This window comes from Saccopteryx bilineata, chromosome 1, assembly GCF_036850765.1.
Source record: "Saccopteryx bilineata isolate mSacBil1 chromosome 1, mSacBil1_pri_phased_curated, whole genome shotgun sequence".
NCBI lineage: Eukaryota > Metazoa > Chordata > Mammalia > Chiroptera > Emballonuridae > Saccopteryx > Saccopteryx bilineata.
In genome coordinates this window covers 307,034,172-307,053,954 of record NC_089490.1, presented here as the reverse complement: position 1 = coordinate 307,053,954, position 19,783 = coordinate 307,034,172, and the positions used below count along the sequence as shown (strand labels likewise).

The 19,783-nt window shown below is 43.5% G+C and overlaps 1 protein-coding gene across 2 annotated transcripts in view; it reads right to left on the bottom strand.

Annotated features, from left to right (window-relative positions):
• CBL (Cbl proto-oncogene) overlaps positions 1–19,461 on the bottom strand; it is a 139,814-nt gene extending 120,353 nt beyond the window's left edge. The window contains exon 1 of one of the 2 annotated variants that reach the window (XM_066246737.1): positions 18,933–19,461. In XM_066246737.1, coding sequence (XP_066102834.1) covers positions 18,933–19,133 — 201 coding nt within the window. In that variant the 5' untranslated portion in view covers positions 19,134–19,461. The remainder of the gene's footprint in view (positions 1–18,932) is intronic. The other variant, XM_066246744.1, reaches the window with a different exon arrangement.
• Positions 19,462–19,783: the final 322 nt, after the last annotated feature.

Genomic DNA, 19,783 nt, shown 5'->3' with positions numbered 1-19,783 from the left:
TATGGAATAATACTCAGTCTTAAGAAATTATGTCATCGGATCATTTACAATAACATGGATGGACCTTGATAACATTATACAGAGTGAAATAAGTAAATCAGAAAAAACTAAGAACTATATGAATCCATACACAGATAGGACATAAAAACGAGACTCAGAGACATGGACAAGAATGTGATGGTAATGGGGTGGGGGTGTGGGGGGTGGGGAGGGGGCGCGTAAGGATAGAGAGGGTGTGGGGGGAGGGGAGGGGAGGGGCACAAAAAAAACAGATAGAAGGTGACGGAAGACAATTTGACTTTGGGTGAGGGGTATGCAACATAATCAAATGTCAAAATAATCTGGAGATGTTTTCTCAGAACGTATGTACCCTGATTTATCAATGTCACTGCATTAAAATTAATAAAAATAATAAAAAAAGAAAGAAAAATAAATAAATATGATGAGGTTGCAGAGATCTGGGTTCTCAGTCCTAGAGGCTAGGAGTCCCCTGTACCCATTTTTTCTCTATCTTGTGTTTTGTGTGTGTTTTTTCTTAAGTCTTACAACATCTTCCTTTCGTTAACATCCATTGCCGAGCTGGTCCCAGCTTATAGCAGGTTACAAACAACAGCTGACTACAATCCAAGAAGACCTAGAACCAACACAACTGGTAGTAGGTGGCAGACAGCACCAACCCTAGACTTAGCTAGCTATACAAGCAGCATGCCCAAAGGAGTTGTCTAGCAGGCACCAGACACTGTGGAGAATTAATACACCCACTTAAGAGGACAGACACTGCACAATGGGTAATATACATGATCAAGGTAGACCCTTAGAGCCAGCCAGCCTGAAGGGATAACTGTTCCCACGAAAAAGACTAACTGTATTAAATACTCACATACAATAGGAGGGAAAACAGTACCCTCAAGAAGCATTCCTAGAGCAAGAAAAACAGGTGGCTTGGAGGACAGTACCACCGAGCCCATCTTCCTCAAAAAGACACCACAAAAATTTCAAAGTCAGACAGCACTACCTAATACATGGACAAAATGGGAAGACAAAGAAACATGACCCAAATGAATCAACAAGAGAAATCCCCAGAAAAAGAACTGAATGAAATGAAAATAACCAAACTACCAGATGCAGAGTTTAAAATAATGATTTTTAGGATGCTCAAGGATCTTAGAGCAACAATGGATGAACATAATGAGCACCTAAATAAAGAGACAGCAAGCATCAAAAAGGACATTGAAATAAAAAAAGAACCAGTCAGAAATGACAAATACAGCCTGACCAGGCGGTGGTGCAGTGGATAGAGCATTGGGCTGGGATGGAGAGGACCCAGGTTCAAAACCCCGAGGTCGCCAGTTTGAGCACAGGCTCATTTGGTTTGAGCAAGGCTCACCAGCTTAAACCCAAGGTCGCTGGCTTGAGCAAGGGGTCACTCGGTCTGCTGTGGCCTCTAGTCAAGGCACATATGAGAAAGCAATCACTGAGAAACTAAGGAGCTGCAACAAAGAATTGATGCTTCTCATCTTTCTCCTTTCCGGTCTGTTTTTTCCTCTCTCTGTCTCTGTCACAAAAAAGAAAGAAATGACAAATACAATATCAGAAATTAAGACTGCACTAGAAGGAATCAACAGCAGGCTAGATGAAGCAGAGGGTCATATCAGCAATTTAGAGGACAAGATAAACAGAAGCACAGAAGCAGAGCAGCAAAACGAAAAGAGGCACAAAAGACTGAGGAAACTCTAAGAGAACTCTGTGACAACATGAAGAGACACAGTAGCTGCATCATAGGGGTTACTGAAGGAGAAGAGAATGAACAAGGGATAGAGAACCTGTTTGAAAAAAATCATAGCTGAAAATTTCCCGAAATTGATGAAGGAAAAAGTAATACAAGTTCAAGAAGCACAGAGAGTCCCATTAAAGAAGAATCCAAGGAGGGCTACTCCAAGACATATCATAATTAAAATGCCAAAGTTAAGAGACAAAGAAAGAATACTAAAAGTTGCAAGAGGAGCCCTCATAAGGATGACATCTGACTTCTCAACAGAAACACTGGAGACCAGAAGGGACTGGCAAAAAATATTCAGTTATCCAAACAAGAACCTACAACCAAGACTACTTTATCCAGCAATCTATCATTTAAAATTGAAGGAGAAATAAAAAGCTTCTCAAACCAAAAAAAAAAAAAAAAACCTCAAGGAATTCATTTACAACCAAACCATACTGCAAGAAATGTTGAGGGGTCTGCTGTAAAAAGCGCAAAGGAATAAAAAGAAATTGAGAAAAAAAGGATTATAGATTTAAAGAATAAAATGGCAATAAGTACATATCAATAACTTTAAATGCTCCAATCAAAAGAAATAAGGTAGCTGCATGGATAACAAAACAGGATCCACATGTATGCTGTCTACAAGAGACACCTCAGAACAAAAGATACACATAGACTAAAAGTGAAGGGATGAAAAAAAGTATTTTATGTAAATGAAAATTAAAAAAAAGCTGAGGTAGCAATACTTATATCTGACAAGACAGCCTTTAAAACAAAGGCTATAGTAAGGGATAAAGAAGGTCACTACATAATGATAACGCGCAATGAAGAACTGATGATTGATGCTTCTCATCTCTCTCCGTCCCTGTCTGTCCCTCTCTCTGACTCACTCTGTCTCTGTAAAAAAATAAATAAATAAAAATTAAAAAAAAAAAACTACTAGACCTGATAAATGAATTCGGCAAGGTGGCAAGATATAAAATTAATATTCAGAAATCAGTGGTATTTTTATATACCAACAATAAACTGTCTGAAAGAGAAATTAAGGAAATAATCCTCTTCACTATTGCAACAAAAGAATAAAGTACCCAGGAGTAAATTTAACCAAGGAGGTAAAAGACTTGTACTCAGAAAACTATAAGACATTGAAAGGAAAAATGAAGGAAGATATAAACAAGTGGAAGCATATACCATGTTCAAAGATAGGAAGAATAAGTAGCTTTAAAATGTCTATACTACCCAAAGCAACCTATACATTTCAATGCAATTCCTATTAAAATACCAATGGCATACTTCAAAGATACAGAATATTCCAAAAATTTATATGGAACCAAAAAAGAACATGAATAGACTCAGCAATTTTGAAAATGAAGTATCACACTTCCTGATATCAAGTTATACTACAAGGTCAGAGTAATCAAAACAGCTTAGTACTGGTATAAGAACGGGCAGATAGATCAATGGAACAGAACAGAAAAACCAGAAATAAACCCATGCCTTTATGGCCAATTGGTATTTGACAAAGGAGGTAAGAGTATCCAATGGGGTAAAGATAGTCTTTTTAATAAACGATGCTGGGAAAATTGGACAGGTACATGCAAAAAAAAATGAAATTAGACCACCAATTTACACCATTCACAAAAATAAATTCAAAGTGGATAAAAGATTTAAATGTAAGTCACGAAACCATAAACATCTTGAAAGAAAACATCAGTAGTAAACTCCTGATATCTCTCGTAGCAATATTTTTGCCAGTTTATCTCCACAAGCAAGTGAAATAAAGGACAAAATAAACAAATGGGACTAATCAAACTAAAAAGCTTTTTGCACAGCAAAAGACACCATTAACAAAATAAAAAGACAACCCACACAATGGGAGAACATATTCGCCAATACATCTAATAAGGAGTTAATAATCAAAATTTACAAAGAACTTCTAAAACTCAACACCAGGAAGGTAAACAATCCAATTTAAAAATGGGCAAAGGAACTGAATATAGACACTTCTCCAAAGGAGACATACAGATGGCCAAAAAGCATATGAAAAATGGTCAATGTCACTAATCATCAGAGAAATGCAAATTAGAACAACAAGATACCACCTCACACCAGTTAGGATGGCACTCATTAACAAATCAACACACAAAAAGTGCTGGTGAGGATGTGAAGAAAAGGGAACCCTCCTGTGCTGCTGGTGGGAACACAGGCTTGTGCAGCCACTGTGAAAAACAGTATGGTGTTGCCTCAAAAAATTAAAAATGGAACTGCCTTTTGACCCAGCTATCCCACTTTTAGAAATATAACCTAAGAATACCAAATCACTGATTCAAAAGAAAATTTGCACCCCCTTGTTTATTGCAGAATTGTTTACAAGATCTGGAAACAGCCCAAGTGTCCGACAGCAGACGAGTGGATTATAAAGCTGTGGTACATATACACAATAGAATACTACGTTGCCATGAAAAAGAAGGAAATCTTACCTTTTGCAATGGCATGGATGGACCTGGAGATTATTATGCTAAGTGAAATAAGCCAGACAGAGAAAGAAAACTATCATATGATTTCACTTATATGTGGAATCTAATGAACAAAGTAAACTGAGGAAAAAATAGAGGCAGGGTCACAGGGAGCAGAGGGACAAGCTGTCAGAGGGAAAGGGGATGAGGGAAAGGGATCAGAGAAGATGAAGGGATTAGTGAAACTATACCGTATACCAGTGGTCCCCAAACTACGGCCCGCGGGCAGCATGCGGCCCCCTGAGGCCATTTATCAGGCCCCCCGCTGCACTTCTGGAAGGGGCACCACCATCTCATTAGCCAAAAGCAGGCCCATAGTTCCCATTGAAATACTGGTCAGTTTGTTGATTTAAATTTACTTGTTCTTTATTTTAAATATTGTATTTGTTTCCGTTTTGTTTTTTTACTTTAAAATAAGATATTTGCAGTGTACATAGGGATTTGTTCATAGTTTTTTTTATAGTCTGGCCCTCCAACGTTCTGAGGAACAGTGAACTGGCCCCCTGTGTAAAAAGTTTGGGGACCCCTGCCGTATATATAACATACAGTACAGATAACAGGACAGAAAATCGCAGAGGGAAGGGAGAAAAAATTAGGGGGAAGGGACTAAAGAGGTGTAATGAGGGACACGGGGGTGGGGGATGAGGGTGTTATTTTGAGTGGGTCACTTGAATCCATGTTAACACAATAAATTAAAACTAATAAAAAATTTTTTAAAAAGGATGATACCACTAATGAGCTACGGCAAGAAATGTAACTAAAACTGATTCCCATCCCCATACTTTTCTCTTTCAGTAATTCCTTTGGAGCACACAAAGTAATTTAACATATATTTACACAGTACTTACTGTGTAAGGGCCTCAAGACTGGACACTGCAGGAGATAAGCAGATTCTAGTTGCTGTCCACATGGAGCTTATAATCTTGAGAGGTTAAGGAAATAATAGAAGAAATACGTAGTGCACAATGTTTAAATTTAGGAGATCTGTTATCTCTTTGCACATACTTAAGTGGTCACTTATCACTATGTAATCTCCTGTAAATATAGGAATTTACACCAAGCACTATGATTGGGATTTAGTGACCATGCAAACATAGGAAGAAAGGTAAGAAGGGAGGGGAGAAGAAGTCCTATGAAATATACTGATTTGGCCCTGGCTGGTTAGCTCAGTGGATTAAGAGCATCATCCCAAATGACAATGTTGAGAGTTTGATCCCCAGTCAGGGCACACACAGGAAGCAACAAATGAATGCTTCCCTTCCCCATCTCCTCTTTTCCTCTCTCTGTCTCTATCAATAAATAAAGCTCGGGCCAGATAGCTCAGTTAGTTGGAGCACTGGCCTGGAGTGCAGAAATTGCCGCTTCAATTCCCCAGTCTGGGCACCTACAGGAGCAGCTCAATGTTCCTGTCTCTCTCTCCCTGCCTTTCTCAACAACAACAAAATATACTGATTCATAATTTTTTTAAATGCATCTTACTTCCAAAACATAGGAAGTCAATTAACTCAAGGTCCTTTTTTTTGTTGTTGGGAGGGGTAGGTAGGTAGGGAGCAGAAGGAAGGAACATTTTTTTTTAAAGGTATACAACATAATTTGATATATGAATATACTGTAAAATTACTACCACAGTAAATTTAATCTATCACCTTACATAGTTCCAATTTTTTTCTTATGATGAGAACTTTTAAGATCTACTCTTAGTAACTTTCAAATATACAATATAGATTAATTATAATCACCATACTGTCCACTGCTTCACCAGAACTTATCTTGTGATTGGAAGTTTGCACCTTTGACAACATTCTCCCATTTTGCCCAGTCCTCACAACCTGACTCTGTCAATCACTAATTTGATATTCCTATGAGCTTGTTTTTTATTTTATTTTATCATTTCAAGTACAGTTGACATTTATAATTTGCTCTCTGTAGCTATGAGTCTGTTTTGTATATTCATTTATCTTGCTTTTTAGATTCCACAAATAAGTGAAATCTTAAGTAGAATCAACTTTTTTTTTTTTTTTTACAGAGACAGAGAGAGAGTCAGAGAGAGGGATAGATAGGGACAGACAGACAGGAACGGAGAGAGATAAGAAGCATCAATCATCAGTTTTTCGTTGCGCGTTGCAACACCTTAGTTGTTCATTGATTGCTTTCTCATATGTGCCTTGACTGCGGGCCTTCAGCAGACAGAGTAACCCCTTGCTGGAGCCAGCGATCTTGGGTCCAAGCTGGTGAGCTTTGCTCAAACCAGATGAGCCCACACTCAAGCTGGCAACCTCAGGGTCTCGAACCTGGGTCCTTCCGCATCCCAGTCCAACACTGTAACCACTGCACCACTACCTAGTCAGGCCAGAATCAACTTTTAAAAACACTTTATTTTCAATTACAAGTTACATTCAAAAGTATTTTGCATTACTTTCATGTATACAAAATAGTTATTAGACAATCATGAACGTTACAAAGTGATACCGCAATATTTCATGTACCTACCTGGCACCATGCAGTTATTACATAGTTATTGACAATATTCCCTATGCTGTACTTTACATTCAAGTGACTATTGTGTAACTACCAATTTATACTTCTGAATTCCTTCACTTTTTTCACCCAGCACCCAGCCCCAACACCCTCCCTTCTAACAACCATCAGTCTGTTCTCTGTATCTGAGTTTCTATTTTTTGTTCATTTATTTTCTTCTTTAGATTCCACATATAAGTGAAATAATATGCTATCTATCTTTCTCTGATTGACTATTTCACTAAGCATAACACCCTCTAGCCCATCCACATGTTGCAAATAAGATTTCATTCTTTTCATTGCCAAGTAATAATCCACAGTATATACATACCACTGTTTTTTTCTATTCACTCATCTCTTGATGGGCACTTAAGCTGCTTCCATATCTTGGCTATTGTAAATAATGATACAATAAAATAGGGGTGCATACATTCTTTGAAGGTAGGATTTGGATTTCCTTGGATACATACCCAGAAGTAGAACTACTGGGTCTTAAAGTAGTCCCACTTAAATTTTTTGAGGAACCTCCATTCTGTTTTCCATAGTGACTGAACTGATGTATTCCCATTAACAGTGCATGGGGCTCCCTTTTCTCCACAACTTGACATTTAGTGTTTGTTGACAAATTGATGATAGACACTCATGTGTGAGGTGACACCTCATTGTGGTTTTTCTTTTAATTTTTATTTATTGATTTTAGAAAGAGAGGAAGGGAGAATGAGAGAGATAGGAGCATCAATCTGTCTCTGTAGGTGCTCTGAGTGGGGATCGAACTGACAACCTCTGTGTTTCGGGATGATTCTCTAACCAACCAAGCTGTCTGGCCAGGGTTCACTGTGGTTTTAATTTAAATTTCTGTGATAATTACTGACACTGAGCATCTTTCCATATGTCTATGGGCCATTTGTATGTCCTCCTTAGAGAAGTATCTATTCATGTCCTCTGCCCACTTTTTAAATTAGGTTGGCCTTCTTTTTCTTTTTGGTGTAGTGTTGTATGATTTTTTAATAAATTTTGGATGTTAACCCCTTATCAAATGTATCATTGGGAAGGAAGGAGGGAGGGAAGTAGGGAGGGAGGTAAGAAGGGCTTTGCAGGAAGGCAAGAGCTGGTGGTGCAGCTTTCTCTCAAAGAGAAGTGCTGGCAGAGGCCATAGTCCTTTGCTGAGGCCTCCCGCAACAGAGCTGATAGGGGAGAACCATGTCTGAGTTTCCATCAACCTGGCTACTGCTGTTTACCTACCCTGGTGGCTCTGAGACACTGCACCACCAACTTGTGGGCCCATGCAAGCTGCTTCCAGTGGCCTTTTCATTCAAATGGCATGAAGCTCATGCCTCAGATGTTCCTAAAGTCTCTCAAACAAGCATCTGGCCTTGACATGCCCATGCTCTCTTGCTCAGTGGCCCCAGGCCCCGCACTAGTGGCAGCTGACCTTGGTTCACAGCTTGGCCTATCCTGGGCATCTCCAAGTCCAGCACAAGTAGCAGCCATCTGCAGACTGCTTTGTAGGTCATGCCAGGTGCCCCTGGGAAGAACACAGGCAGTGGCTGACCTTGGCCTGCAACATCTTGAAAGGCCCCAGAGCTAGCATACCAGGTGGACAGCTTCAGACCACAATGAGGCACCACACAACCACCTCAACAAGTCACGTACTTAAGGGGCAAACTCAGCAGGCACCAAAGCCTACTAAAGTAAGTCTTGCTCCATGGGATGGACTCAGCACAGCTGATCTTCCATTGTGGTTGCAGCCAGTCCTTACAGCCAATCAGTCTATGGGTCAATCCCTCACACTAATGTGCCAACAGCAATCAAGGTTCACATACAACATAAGAGCACACACAACTCATGCAAAGGATATACCTGCAGTGTCTGGCTAAAGTGAAGAGGAAGACTGTGCTACTGGGCCCCACAGGAGACCTACTACATAAGGCCACTCAACCAAGACCAGGAAACAGAGCGGCTCTATACAGAAACAAACACAGGAGGGCAGCCCAAATGAGAAGACAAAGAAGCATGTCCCAAATGAAAGAAAACAAAACTCCAGAAAAAGAACTGAATAAAATGGAGACAAGCAATCGTCCAGATGCAGAATTCAAAACATTGGTTATAAGGACGCTCAATGAACTTAGAGGAAGAGTTGATGAACTTGGAGACAACTTCAATGGCATAAAAAAGGACATAGAAACCACAAAAAAAGAACCAGTTAGAAATGAAGGATAGCCCTGGTCAGGTAGCACAGAGTATCATCCCAATACACTAAGGTTATAGGTTTTACCCCCAGCCAAGGCACATGTAAGAATCAACCAATGAATACATAAATAAGTAGAACAACAAATAGATATTTGTCTCTGTCTCTCTCTCTCTGTTTCTCTTTTTCTAAAATCAATAATTTTAAAAGAGATAAATGAAGGATACACTAACTGAAATGAAGAATAATTTACAGGGAATCATCAGTAAAGTTGATGAAGCTGAGAATCAAAACAGCAATATGGCCCCAGCTGTGGTGGTGCAGTGGAAAAGAACCAACCTGAAATGCTAAGGTCGCTGGTTTGAAACTCCGGGTTTGCCGTATATAAAGGCATATACGAGAAGCATCTACTATAAAATTGATGCTTCCTGCTCCCCCTCTTATCTCCTCTCTCTAAAATCAATAAAGTTGTTTTTTTTTAAAAGTGATCTGGAATACAAAGAAGCAAAAAATACCCAATCAGAACAACTAAAAGAAAAAAGAATCCTAAAATATGATAGTGTAAGGTTACTATCTTTCTCTTGCTGCTTTTAAGATTCCCTTTGTCTTTAACCTTTGCCATTTTAATTATGATATGTGATAGTGTGCACCTCTTTGGGTTCATCTTATTTGGGACTCTCTGCACTTCCTATACTTGTGTCTTTTTCCTTCACTAGATTAGAGGTTTTCAGTAATTATTTCTTCAAATAGCTTCTCAATCCCTTGCTCTCTCCTCCTTCTAGTACCCCTATGATGTGGATTTTGTTATGCTTTACATTGTCCCAGAGGTCACTTTAACTTCCCTCATTTTTAAAAAATTTTTTTAATTAATTTTTTAGACAGAGAGAGGAAGGGAGAGAGATAAAAACATCAATTTGTTGTTCCACTTATTTATGCATTCATTGCTTGCTTGTTTCTTGTATGTACCCTGACTGGAGATTGAACCCTGCAACCTTGGTGTGACAGGAAGACGGTAACCAACAGCTAAATGTCTTATTTTTTCTGTTCTAATTGGATGTTTTCTACCTCGTCTTACAACTGCTGATTCAATCTCTACTTCATTTAATCTGCTTTTGATTCCTTCTGGTGTATTCTTCATTTCTTTTTTCTCTTAATTCTTCTATTGATTTGAGAAAGAGAGAGAGGAAGAGAGCAAAGCATCAACTCTTTGTTCCATTTAGTTGTTCCACTTAGCTGTTCCATTGGTTGCTTCTCGTATGTGTTCTGATGGCGGCTTGAACCCACAACTTTAGAATGCCAGGACAACACTCTATCTACTGAAGCACCCAGGCAGGGCCTGTATTCTTTGTTTCTGACCAGTTTTTTTTGTTTGCTTGTTTTGTTTTGTTTTTACAGGGACAGAGAGAGAGTTAGATAGGGACAGACAGACAGGAACGGAGAGAGATGAGAAGCATCAATCATCAGTTTTCGTTGCGAAACATTAGTTGTTCATTGATTGCTTTCTCATATGTGCCTTGACCACGGGCCTTCAGCAGACCGAGTAACCCCTTGCTCAAGCCAGTGACCTTGGGTTCAAGCTGGTGAGCTTTTGCTCAAGCCAGATGAGCCCGTGCTCAAGCTGGCGACCTCGGGGTCTCGAACCTGGGTCCTTCCACATCCCAATCCAATGCTCTATCCCCTGCGCCACAGCCTGGTCAGGCCTGACCAGTTCTTTTTATGGTTGCTATGTCCTACTTTATGATTAGTATCCCTTTGTTTAAGTTCCCACTGAGTTCATCCATTCTTACCCTAAGTTCTTTGGGCATGCATGCTTATAGCCATTGTTTTGAACTCTGTATCTGGTAGCTCACTTGCCTCCATTTCATTTATTTATTTATTTATTTTGGAGATTTCTCCTGTTTTTTCATTTGGAGCATCTTTCTTTGTCTCCCCAGTTTGGTTGCCTCTGTGTGTTTGTTTCTGTGTATTAGGTAGACCTGCTATGTGTCCTAGTCTTGGCAGGATGGCCTTATATAGCAGGTGCCCTGTGGGACTCAGGGTGCAAGACTTCCTGATCACCTAGGCTGAGTGCTCCAAGAATTTACCTTGTGTGGGTTATGTGCGTCTCCCTACTATAGCTGTCTTGATAGTAGTTTGTCCATTTGTAGGTGGGGCCGACCCTCAGCATGACTGACTGTGAGGCACGGCCCTGACAACAGTGTACAAGCCACTGTGCAAGAGCTGAGCCCACAAAGCAGAATTTACCTCAGCAGGATCTGATGCCTGCTGAGAACTACCTTTGGGTATGCCAATTGTGGAGCTAATTGTCTCCCTACACGATTTTTAACTTAACTTTCAAGCAGTGTCATTTCATTTGATTGTTTTACTTATTCAACTAATTAAAATGATGCATATAATGATAATTAAAACATTTTAGAGATGTCATTCCATCATTCACCCTGGAGACCCAGGCTTGGGGTTTTTCAAAATCTGGAGCTGGGCCCTAGCCAGGTGGCTCAGTGGATAAAGTGTCATTCAAGCACACAGAGATCACGGGTTCGATCGCAGGTCAGGGCATGTATGAAAGCAATCAATGCATGCATAGCTAAATGGAACAACTAAGCTGATGCTTCTCTCTCTCTCTCAAATCAACAGAAAAACCTTTTTAAAAATCTAGAGCTGAACATTTTTCTTGAACTCATGCTATAAGGGGAAGCATTTTCCAATAAATTATATCCCATTTTTAAGAAATCAACACTTGAATGTTTTAATGATGCAAGCTAATGTAAAATAAAAACATAGTATAGACCTAAAATTCTGCCTGTGTGATGCTGTACTTCAGAAGTGGGCAACCTACAGCCTACTAAAGCCTTTTTATTTTTTACACCTGCAAGCTAGTAATAGCTTTTACATTTTTAAAGTATAATAACAAAGATTATGGGACAGCAATGCCCAAAATATTTACTATTTGCCCCTTGACAGAAAGTTTGCTACTTCCCAACTCTACTTCATAATGGAATTTTGAGTCTCTCACTAAATACCTTATTAAAAATTTACATTTAGGCCCTGGCCGGTTGGCTCAGCGGTAGAGCGTCGGCCTGGCGTGCGGGGGACCCGGGTTCGATTCCCGGCCAGGGCACATAGGAGAAGCGCCCATTTGCTTCTCCACCCCCCCCTTCCTCTCTGTCTCTCTCTTCCCCTCCCGCAGCCAAGGCTCCATTGGAGCAAGGATGGCCCGGGCGCTGGGGATGGCTCCTTGGCCTCTGCCCCAGGCGCTGGAGTGGCTCTGGTCGCGGCAGAGCAATGCCCTGGAGGGGCAGAGCATAGCCCCCTGGTGGGCAGAGCGTCGCGTGCCCGGTGGATCCCGGTCGGGCGCATGCGGGAGTCTGTCTGACTGTCTCTCCCCGTTTCCAGCTTCAGAAAAAAAAAAAGAAAAAGAAAAAAATTTACATTTAAAGATATTTATTTGATTTGTCTCTCCACTTCCCCATCCAGTAGTCTCTTTGCTAGCCACTCTCTTCACATACAAGTGTTCACAGAAATATTACACAATATACTGACTTAAAAAAAACTAGTGGCTGAGCATGTTGTTTGTTTAATAACAGCACTGTAGCACAAGCATTTTTCCAACAAGTTTAAGTTCCATAATGGATTAGTAAACTGAGCCTATGAATGGATTAGTAAATCGGGCCTAAATTGACCAGAACCCATGACTTACACCAACCTGTATGGATCTCCATACATCCAATACTGCAGGAGGGGGGAGACTAAAAATTCTCAATGCTAAAGCAATAAATTGATTAATAATAGACTTAAATAATATTCACTAAACTTCAACAACAAGAATAAAACAGGTATGTGATGGTCATGTAAAACTAAAATTAATATATGTGTGAAACATTTTTAGATTTGACAGTGAGTTCTTCACCACTTATACCACTGGAAGTCACATTTAAAACTTTCAACAACAGGCCCTGGCCAGTTTACTCAGTGGATAAAGCATCAACCCAGTGTATGGATGTCTCATGACACATAAGAGAAGCAACCATCTGCTTCTCTCTCCTCCCTCTCTCCTTCTGTCACTCTTTCCCTCCTGCAGCCAGTGGCTTGATTGGTTCCAACATTGGTCCCAGTCAGGGTTGCTAGAAGGGATACTGATTGTGGTGCTTGGGTCTGTCTCACTATCTTTACTCCTCTTTAAAAAAAAAAAAAAAGGCCCTGGCCGGTTGGCTCAGCGGTAGAGTGTCGGCCTGGCGTGCGGGAGACCAGGGTTCGATTCCCGGCCAGGGCACATAGGAGAAGCGCCCATTTGCTTCTCCACCCCCCCCCCTCCTTCCTCTCTGTCTCTCTCTTCCCCTCCTGCAGCCAAGGCTCCATTGGAGCAAAGATGGCCCGGGCGCTGGGGATGGCTCCTTGGCCTCTGCCCCAGGCGCTAGAGTGGCTCTGGTCACGGCACAGCAACGCCCCGGAGGGGCAGAGCATCGCCCCCTGGTGGGCAGAGCTTCGCCCCTGGTGGGCGTGCCAGGTGCATGCGGGAGTCTGTCTGACTTTCTCTCCCCGTTTCCAGCTTCAGAAAAATAAAAAAAAAATAAAATAAAAAAAAAGGCCCTGGCCAGTTGGCTCAGTGGTAGAGCGTCAGCCTGGCGTGCGCAAGTCTTGGGTTCGATTCCCGGCCGGGGTACACAGGAGAAGCGCTCATCTGCTTCTCCACCCCTCCCCCTCTCTCCTTCCTTCCTCTGTCTCTCTCTTCCCCTCCCGCAGCCTCCATTGGAACAAAGATGGCCCGGGCGCTGGGGATGGCTCTATGGCCTCTGCCTCAGGCGCTAGAGTGGCTCTGGTCGCAACAGAGCGAAGCCCCGGATGGGCAGAGAATCGCCCCCTGATGGGCATGCCGGGTGGATTCCGGTCGGGCACATGCGGAGTCTGTCTGACTGCCTCCCCATTTCCAGCTTCGGAAAAATACAAAAAAAAAAATGAAGGAAGGAAGGAAGGAAGGAAGGGAAGGAGGGAGGGAGAGAGGAAGGGAGGGAGGGAGGGAGGGAGGGAGGGAGGGAGGGAGGGAGGGAGGGAGGGAGGGAAGACTTTTTTTTCCCCCCAAAGTGAGAAGCAGAGGAAGTCAGACAGACTCCCACATGCACCAGACCGGGATCCACCCAGCATGCCCACCAGGGGGTGATGCTCAGCCCATCTGGGGTGTTGCTCTGCTGCAACCAGAGCCATTCTAGAGCCATCCTCGGCACCCAGGCCAACTTTGCTCCAATGGAGCCTTGGCTGCAGGAGGGGAAGAGAGAGACAGAGAGAAAGGAGAGGGGGAAGGGTGGAGAAGCAGATGGGCGCTTCTCCTGTGTGCCCTGGCTGGGAATCAAACCCAGGACTTCCACATGCCGGGCAGATGCTCTACCGCTGAGCCAACCAGCCAGGGCCAAAAAACAAAGACTTTTTTTTTTCTTTTTCTTTTTTTTTTTTTTTACAGGGACTGAGAGATAGTCAGAGAGAGGGATAGATAGGGAAAGACAGACAGGAATGAAGAGAGATGAGAAGCATCAATTATCAGTTTTTCGCTGTGACACCTTAGTTGTTCATTGATTGCTTTCTCATATGTGCCTTGACTGCGGGCCTTCAGCGGACCAAGCAACCCCTTGCTCGAGCCAGGTGAGCTTTTCTTTTTTTTTGCTCAAGCCAGATGAGCCCGTGCTCAAGCTGGCGACCCTGAGGTCTCGAACCTGGGTCCTCCGCATCCGAGTCCGACGCTCTATCCATTGCGCCACTGCCCGGTCAGGCAAAACAAAGACTTTCAACAATAAAAATAGTGGGAGGAAAAAGAACACCTATGTTCAAAACATCAAGAGTTAATGAGACTCTGTGACCTAACAACACCGCAGAAGTATTCAAAAATTCTGAAAAGTAGTATGAACCTATCAGACTAATACATTAGAAAGAAATTTTCATTTTTTTTTTTTTTGTTGTTATTTTTTTGTATTTTTCTGAAGCTGGAAACAGGGAGAGACAGTCAGACAGACTCCCGCATGCGCCCCAACGGGATCCACCTGGTACGCCCACCAGGGGTGACGCTCTGCCCACCAGGGGGCGATGCTCTGCCCCTCCGGGACATCGCTCTGTCGCAACCAGAGCCACTCTAGCGCCTGGGGCAAAGGCCATGGAGCCATCCCCAGCGCCCGGGCCATCTTTGCTCCAATGGAGCCTCAGCTGCGGGAAGGGAAGAGAGAGACAGAGAGGAAGGAGAGGGGAGGGGTGGAGAAGCAAATGGGCGCTTCTTCTGTGTGCCCTGGCCAGGAATCGAACCCGGGACCTCTGCACGCCAGGCCGACGCTCTACCACTGAGCAAACCGGCCAGGGAAGAAATTTTCATTTTAGTATAACTAGTATGTGATATAGAGCACAGAGAGCACTAAAAATCATCTTCCAAGACAGGCAGCACAAGAGTAAAACACCCTTCTCTCCACACTAAAATGGAAAAGCTAGAGCCTCCTTTCCTTGAAACTATCAACACCTGAAAATCATTTTCACTTAAAACTGAGCCCTCTCTATTCTTCCCAAATAATTAAATATTCTGCAGAAGAAACAGAAATATACTTTAAAGATGAAGTGGTAAACCTTAAAGAGGGATCTTATATTTGGATTATAGTACTTTACAGAGACTCAAAAGTTTAATCAGTTTATTATTCTTAAGGAGATCTATAATAAATACAATTTTTTTATAATAAATACAATTTTGATACACTGCATACATGTCATATGAGAAACTAATTATGTTTTTTGGTTTTTTTTACAGAAAGTCAAAGAGAGGGATAGACAGGAACGAAGAGATGAGAAGCATCAATCATTAGTTTTTCGTTGCACGTTGCAACACCTTAATTGTTCATTGATTGCTTTCTCATACGTGCCTTGACCGCGGGCCTTCAGCAGACCGAGTAACCCCTTGCTCAAGCCAGCAAGCTTGGGCTCAAGCTGGTGGGCTTTTTGCTCAAACCAGATGAGCCCTCGCTCAAGCTGGCGACCTCGGAGTCTCGAACCTGGGTTTTCCGCATCCCAGTCTGATGCTCTATCCACTGTGCCACTGCCCAGTCAGGTGAGAAACTAATTAGAAATGTAAGCAATTCTTTCTACTCCAGGAAAACCATTTTAATCCTAACTATAAATCCCTAAAATGCAAACCTACAAACTTCAGATTTCAAATACATTTGATTTTTTTTTTTTTGCATTTTTTCCGAAGCTAGAAAAGGGGAGGCAGTCAAGACAGACTCTGCATGCGCCCCACCAGGATCCACCCAGCATGCCCACCAGGGGGCGATGCTCTGCCCATCCCGGGCGTCACTCTGTTGCGACCAGAGCCACTCTAGCGCTTGAGGCAGAGGCCATGGAGCCATCCCCAGCACTGGGCCAACTTTGCTCCAATGGAGCCTTGGCTGCAGGAGGGGAAGAGAGAGACAGAGAGGAAGGAGAGGGGGAGGGGTGGAGAAGCAGATGGGCGCTTCTCCTGTGTGCCCTGGCCAGGAATCAAACCTGGGATTCCTGCACACCAGGCCGACGCTCTACCACTGAGCCAACTGGCCAGGGCACATTTGATTTTTTTTTTAAAAAGATGTCAATGCTGGAGATGTTTTTTCTGAATTATGTACCCTGATTGATCAATATCACCCCATTAAAATAAAAAAAAATTTTTTTAAGATGTCAATGCATTTAAAGTTCCCTTATATGCCTAACTTTTTGTAATAGTTATATTACAATTTCTAATAATGAAATGAGTGGTACAACACTAATATAAACAATATAAAGCCTGACCTGTGGTGGCGCAGTGGATAAAGCGTCGACCTGGAAATGCTGAGGTCGCCGGTTCAAAACCCTGGGCTTGCATGGTCAAGGCACATATGGGAGTTGATGCTTCCAGCTCCTCCCCCCTTCTCTCTCTCTGTCTCTCTCTCCTCTCTCTCCCTGTCTCTCTCTCCTCTCTAAAAATGAATAAATAAAAATTTTAAAAAATTAAAAAAAAAACAATATAAAAATACCTGTATTGTTAATTACTAATTATCAATAATTTAACATGAGATAACATGGCCCTGAAACCACCGGTATGCACTACATTGTTAATTCACACACAGGACTTACTAAGAATTTATATAACACATATATTTGTCAAGTGCTTCATAATCATTTTTATTAGTTGTTTCTAATCCAAAACAATCCATGAAGAACTTTTGAGAAGAACCTTGAACCAGAGAGTAAACATTTTTACTCTGGAAGAAATAACACCATTCTCTTACAATGTGCGAGATCCTTTTAATCACTTTTCATTCACAGTATGAATTTTGCAAAAATAAGTTATTAATTATGGCTCAGTGGTACAGTGCCAGTCCCACATGTGGACGTCTCGGGTGGGATTCCCCGCCCAGGGCACACAGGAAAAGCACCCATCTGCTTCTCCACTCTTCCCCTCTCCTTTCTCTCTGTCTCTCTCTTCCCCTCCAGCAGCCAAGACTCCACTGGAGCAAAGTTGGCCCGGGCTCTGAAGACGGCTCCATGGCCTCCACCTCAGGCGCTAGAATGGCTCCAGATGCAACGGAGCAACACCCCAGATGGGCAGAGCATCGCTCCCTAGTGGGTTTGCCAGGTGGATCCTGGTTGGGAGCATGCGGAAGTCTGTCTCTGCCTCCTTGCTTCTCACTTCAGAAAAATATCCCAAAAGAATTAATAATAATGTGAAAAAAATCAAGGAAATATTGTATTGAAGTCTCTGCTCAAATGGTTACACTGCTTCAACACTTTTCAGTATTTGGGACTATAATATTTCCCTATATAGACACAACTATAAGGAAGTAAAATTCTCTTAAATGCCAAACTTAAAGTGGCTAAATATAATGGTGTTATTTTTCAAACTTCCTTTAAAAAATTTTTTAAATAGGTAATCAGCCCTGCTCAGATAGCTCTGATGGTCAGAACATCCTCCCCAAGCGCAAAGGTTGCAGGTTCGATTCCCATTTCCGGCACATACATACAGGAACAGATGTTCCTATCTCTTTCCTGCTCTGTACCTTCCTCTCTAAAATCAATAAAATAAACATTATAAATAATATATAATAAAATAAATAAATAGGCAATTAAAGAAGTTCTCATCGAATGAGCTTAGAGTCAGGTCCTGTGATAAGGATACAAGTCCCTTACACAAAGTAGAACCCAGATAAAGCAGTGTGTGTAAGGAAGAAGTTCTGAAAGAAGTTAAAATCTGCTGCTTAGCATGCTCAGTCAAAACATCTTTCCGAAAGATAATGGTTCTAACCAGAATGTGTGGTGTAATCGGTGCACATCTTAGCACCAGCAAGATAACATCCAATGTTATGAGTATAAAAACCTGAGCCAGCGCTAGACGTGGAGGAAAACATTCCTATTTCTTTTATCTTGGTGTTACATCTTAATGAGGAAAAAAAAAACTAGACAATGAACCAGAGCGCAATTTGCCTGTGGAGGGGTCCTGACCCCAGATCTCTAATCAGAACCCCTGAAGCAGAGATCGACTCCTCATCCAACAAACAGCCCTAGCCGGTAAATCAAACTCTTCCTCACCCCCGCCTCCTATATCCCTGGGCCAATTCCGTGATCCACATCTATGCCCTGCACCGAGCCCCAAACTCTGCACCCCCATTATATTATATACTTCCGCCCCGGTGGCTTCGCAGTTAACCTTCACCCCAGCCCCTTTGTCTCGATACTCCAAGCGCACCACCTCAACCTTCCCCGACTCCCCACCACTGCAGCCCTTCCCCCACCGCCAACCCCCTTCTTCCCGGTCTCTTCACCCCTTCGACCCCCACTCCTCAGCCCAGTCACCCAGCTGCTCGCCTCCTAGCCTCGCAGGACACGTCCCCTCCCCCCGCTTCCTCTGTTTCTTCCTTCCCCTCCGTCAGCCCCTCCGCCCACGCCCACCCCTGCTCTCGCGGGTGCTGGGCAGGCCTTTCACCTTGTCCATGAGCTTCCAGCACTTCTCCACCATCTTCTTGTCCACAGTCCCCGGCGGGTGGGGGCTGAGGTGGTGGTGGTGGTGGTGGTGCGGCTGGAAGGCGTCCTTCATAAGCCCGATCAGGCCGCCGGGGCCCGATCCCCCGGAGCCGCTGCCGCCGCCGCCCCCGGCCCCAGAGTTCTTTTTCACGTTGCCAGCCATGGCCCAGGGAGCGCTGGGTGCCCAGCCGCGCTCGCCGGCTCGGCTGGGCAGCAAGCGAGGGGAAGAAGGAGGGCGTGAAGGAGGGGCCTCACCCAGCCGCCGCCGCCGCCGCGGTCGCGGCTGGCTGTCCCGGCTGAGGGAGGGCAGGCGGCCGGGAGGGGAGCGGTGTGGGCGGCGCCGGCAGCGCGGGTCCGCACGGGCGCGCCTCTTCAGCGAGCGCGAGCCCGAGGGCGGGAGCGGGCGTCCTCGTCCCTGCTGGGTAGCGACCCCCACCAGAGCCACAGGCTCCTGGTAAGCCGCGGCCAAGTTTCCGCGCCGCCTCCACCGCCTTTACCCTCGGGACCGACCGGGCGGGGCCGCCTACTGGAGAAGCGGGGCGAGGAGGGGGCGGGGCCTGAGGTGGAGTTTGCGCAGTAGGCAGAAGCCGAACCTTTCATGTTCCTTGTGGGCCGTAGGTTGGCGGTGCATGAGTGGATCCTTGGAATATTCAAGACAGCCATAGAAAGAACCTTAACGTTAAGTCTTTAACCTACGCCTGACAAAGGTGGAAACTGCTTCTTCACAATGTGGGAGAAAAAGGGAAGTTATTTCCCTACTGCCTGGTTTTTAAACTCAATTATTAAGTCTGGCCCAAGGATATGAACGTGAAT